Here is a 4,255-nt window from a genome sequence, read left to right as displayed (position 1 = left end):
TCCTATTCTCTGGCTTGCCTTTTAATTTTCTTAACAATGTCTTTTAACAAACAAAAGTTTAATTTGATAAAATCCAGCTTAGTGATTTACTCATTTTTTAAAAATATTTTATTTATTTATTTTCAGAGAGAAGGGAAGGGAGGGAGAAAGAGAGGGAGAGAAACATTGATGTGGAGAGATTTATCAATTAGTTGCCTCTCACATGCCTCCAACTGAGAACCTGGCCTGCAACCCAGGCATGTACCCTGACAGGGAATTGAACAGGCAACCTTTCAGTTCACAGGCCGGCACTCAATCCACTGAGCCACACCAGCCAGGACGGTGATTTACTCTTTTACAGTTCATGTTTTATGTGTCCTATTTAAGAAATCTTTTTTTTAAGATTTTATTTAGCTCTTTTCCTTGGCGCCTGGGAGGCAGTAGGCTGCTTCAAGATGAAGCTGAACATCACTTTCCCAGCCACTGGCTGTCAGAAACTCATTGAAGTGGACGATGAACGCAAACTTTGTACTTTTTATGAGAAGCATATGGCCACAGAATTTGCTGCTGACACTCTGGGTGAAGAGTGGAAGGGTTATGTTGTTCGAATTAGTGGTGGGAACGACAAACAAGGTTTCCTCATGAAGCAGGGTGTCCTGACCCATGGCCGAGTCCACCTGCTGCTGAGCAAGGGGCACTGCTGTTACAGACCAAGGAGGACTGGAGAGCAAAAGCGCAAATCAGTTCGGGGTTGCATTGTGGATGCCAATCTCAGTGTTCTCAACTTGGTCATTGTAAAAAAGGGGGAGAAAGATATTCCTGATCTCACTGATACTACTGTGTCTCGTCGCCTGGGGCCCAAAAGAGCTAGCAGAATCCGAAAACTTTTCAACCTCTCTAAAAAAGATGATGTCTTTCAATATGTTGTGAGAAAGCCCCTAAACAAGGAAGGTAAGAAACCTAGAACCAAAACACCTAAGATCGTGTCTTGTTACTCCACATGTCCTACAACACAAACATCAGCATATTGCTCTGAAGAAGCAATGCACTAAGAAAAATAAGGAAGAGGCTGCAGAGTATGCTAAACTTTTGGCTAAGAGGATGAAGGAGGCCAAAGAAAAATGCCAGGAACAAATTGCCAAGAGACATAGGCTGTCCTCTCTGAGAGCTTCTATCTCTGAGTCCAGCCAAAAATGAGGTCTTCTAAGAGTAACAAATAAATAAGGTTAAACATTAAAAAAAAGATTTTATTTATTTTTAGAGAGAAGAAGGGAGGGAGAAAGGGAGGAACAACAATCGATTGCCTCTAACCAGGAAGCTAACCGGTGACCTTTTACGTTGTGGGATGATGCCCAACAAACTGAGCCACATCAGTCAGGGACCTTTCAGAAATCTTTGCCTAACCCAAGGTCTCAAAGAGTTTATGCTCTGTTTTCTTTTAGAAAATTTACATTTTAGCTTATACATGTAAATTAATGATTTACTTCAGGCTGATGTTTGTATATTTCATGAGGTAAAATTAAGGTTCATTGTATTCCATACATACTGTTTTTACAGCCTCTTTATTGAAAGTATTATTCTTTTCTCATTAAATTACCTTGGCAGCGGGTGAAAAAGTAATTGACCACATATCCATGCATTTCTTTCCAGATTTGCTCTTTCTTTCTATTTGTGTTTATCCTCCCCCTCTGCCTTGGTAAGTGTAACTTCATAGTAAATCTTGAAATCAGATAGTATAAGTCTTCCAACTTTGTCATTTTTTTCCTCCAGAAAATGTTCTATTTTAGGTCCACTGCATTTCCATATAAAATTTTAAATTAGGCTGTCAATTCCTATGAGAAAAAGAGAAAGAAAGAAAGCCCTGCTGTCATACTACAGAATGGATGAGCCTTGAGGACGTTATGCTGAGGGAAATAATCCAAACACGAAAAGATAAATATTGTATCATTCTGCTTATATGGGGTACCTAGAGCAGTCAAATTCATAGTGACAGAACACTTGGTGGTTTCTGGGGGCTGGGGAAGTAGAAATAGAGAGTGATTGCTTAAGGATATAATTTCAGTTTAGAAAGATAAAAAAGTGCTGGAGGTGGATGGTGGAGACGGTTGTGCAACCATGTGAATGTACCTACTGTTACTGAATTGTACACTTTAAACTGTTGAAATGGAAAAGTGTATGTTATGTATGCCTATCACAATAAAAATGTATTATGCTTTTTTTAAAAAAAAGTCTGTTGGGTCTTTATTGCCACTATATTGAATCTGTTTTTTAATCTAGAGAGAATGATACCTTAAAATATTGTCTTCTCATTTCTTCATTTATTTCTTCATTTGTTTAAGTCTTCTTTATTTTCTCTCATCAAGATTTAGTTTTCAGTGCACATTTCTTGCACATATTTTGTTAACTTGATACCTATGTATTTTATGTTTATTTTTCCTTTTTTATTGTCATTCAAGTACAATTGTCTTCATTTTCCTGTCACAACTTTCCCCAGCCCCACCCACCCCATCTCCCACCCTCAATCCTTCCCCTGTTTGGCTTTGTCCATGGGTCCTTTATACATGTTCTTTTACAACCTTTCCCTTTCTCGTCCCTCCCACTATGCCCCTCTCCTGCCCCTCTGGTTACTGTCAGTTTGCTTTTTTTTAATGTCTCTGGTTATATTTTACTTGCTAGTTTTATTGATTAGGTGCCACTTATAGGTAAGATCATATGGTATTTGTCTTTCACTGCCTGGCTTATTTCACTCAGTATAATGCTCTCCAGATCCATCTATGCTGTCACAAAGGATAGGAGCTCATTTCTTTCTGCTGCATAGTATTCCAAACTATCATAATGTTTTTATCCACTCATTTACTGGTGGTACTTAGGTTGCTTGCAGCATTTGGTTATTATAAATTGCACTGCTATGAACATTGGGGTGCATAGGTTTTTTGAATTGGTATTTCAGAATTCTTAGAGTATAATCCCAGCAGTGGTATTGCTGAGTCAAAAGGCAGTGCCATTTTTAGTTTTCTGAGGAAATTCCATACTGTTTTTCCACAGTGGCCACACCAGTCTGCATTCCCACCAACAGTGTACTATGGTTCCCTCTTCTCCACAACCTTGCCAGCCCTTATTGCTTGTTGATTTGTTTATGATGGCAATTCTGACTGGTGTGAAGTGGTATCTCATTGTAGTTTTAATTTACATCTCCCTGATGGCTAGTGATGCTAAGCATCCTTTCATATGTCTCTAGGCCCTCTGTATGCCCTTCTTGGAGAAGTGTCTGTTCAGGTGCTTTGCCCATTTTTAAATTGGATTGTTTGTTTTCCTGGAGTAGAGTTGTGTGAGTTCTTTATATATTTTGGAGATCAAACCTTTGTCTGAGGTATCATTGGCAAATATATTTTCCCACATGGTTGGTTCCCTTTTCATTTTGCTGATGTTTTCTTTAGACGTGTAGAAGCTTTTTATTTTGATGAGATCCCATTTGTTTATTCTTTCCTTTATGTCCCTTGTTCTAGGGGACATATCACTGAAAATATTGCTGTGTGGAATATCTGAGATTTTCCTGCCTATGTTCTCCTCTAGGACTTTTATGGTATAATGATTTATATTTAAGTCTTTTATCCATCTGGAATTTATTTTTGGTGTATGGTGTAAGGTAGTGGTTGAGTTTCATTTTTTTGCATGTAGCTGTCCAGATCTCCCAACACCATTTGTTGAAGAGGATTTTTTCACTCCATTTTATACCGTTGCCCCCTTGTTGAATATTAATTGACCATAGAGACTTGGGTTTATTTCTGGGCTATCCATTCTGTTCCATTGGGTCTATATGTCTCTTCTTATGCAAGTACCAGACTGTTTTGATTAAAATGGTCTTGCAATACAGTTTGATGTCAGGTATTGTGATCCCTCCTACTTTGTTCTTCTTTCTCAGAATTGTGGCTATTCAGGGTCATTTATGATTTCATACAAATTTTTGTAATGTATGATCTATATCTTTGAAATATGTCATCGGTAGCTTAATAGGGATTGCATTGAATCTATAAATTGCTTTGGGTACTATGGGCATTTTAATGATGTTAATTCTTCCAATCCACAAACACGGTATATGCTTCCATTTGTTTGCATCTTCCTTAATTTCTTCCTTCAGTATTGTGTAGTTTCCTGAGAACATATCTTTTACCTCCTTGGTTAGGTTTATTCCTAGGTACTTTATTTTTCTTGTTGCTATAGCAAATAGGATTTTTTTCCTGATTTCTGTTTCTGATATTTCATTGTTGGTGTCCAA

The 4,255-nt window shown here is 37.8% G+C and overlaps 1 protein-coding gene across 1 annotated transcript; it reads left to right on the top strand.

Moving 5' to 3' along the window:
• Positions 1–398: 398 nt before the first annotated feature.
• LOC114497410 (40S ribosomal protein S6-like) lies at positions 399–1,213 on the top strand. The gene is given in 2 exon segments (XM_036026538.1): positions 399–964; positions 966–1,213. Coding segments are annotated over 2 exon segments (741 nt in total). The 5' UTR covers positions 399–434; the 3' UTR covers positions 1,177–1,213.
• Positions 1,214–4,255: the final 3,042 nt, after the last annotated feature.

This window comes from Phyllostomus discolor, chromosome 5 (genome assembly GCF_004126475.2).
Source record: "Phyllostomus discolor isolate MPI-MPIP mPhyDis1 chromosome 5, mPhyDis1.pri.v3, whole genome shotgun sequence".
Lineage (NCBI taxonomy): Eukaryota > Metazoa > Chordata > Mammalia > Chiroptera > Phyllostomidae > Phyllostomus > Phyllostomus discolor.
This window is presented reverse-complemented; position numbering and strand designations above follow the sequence as displayed.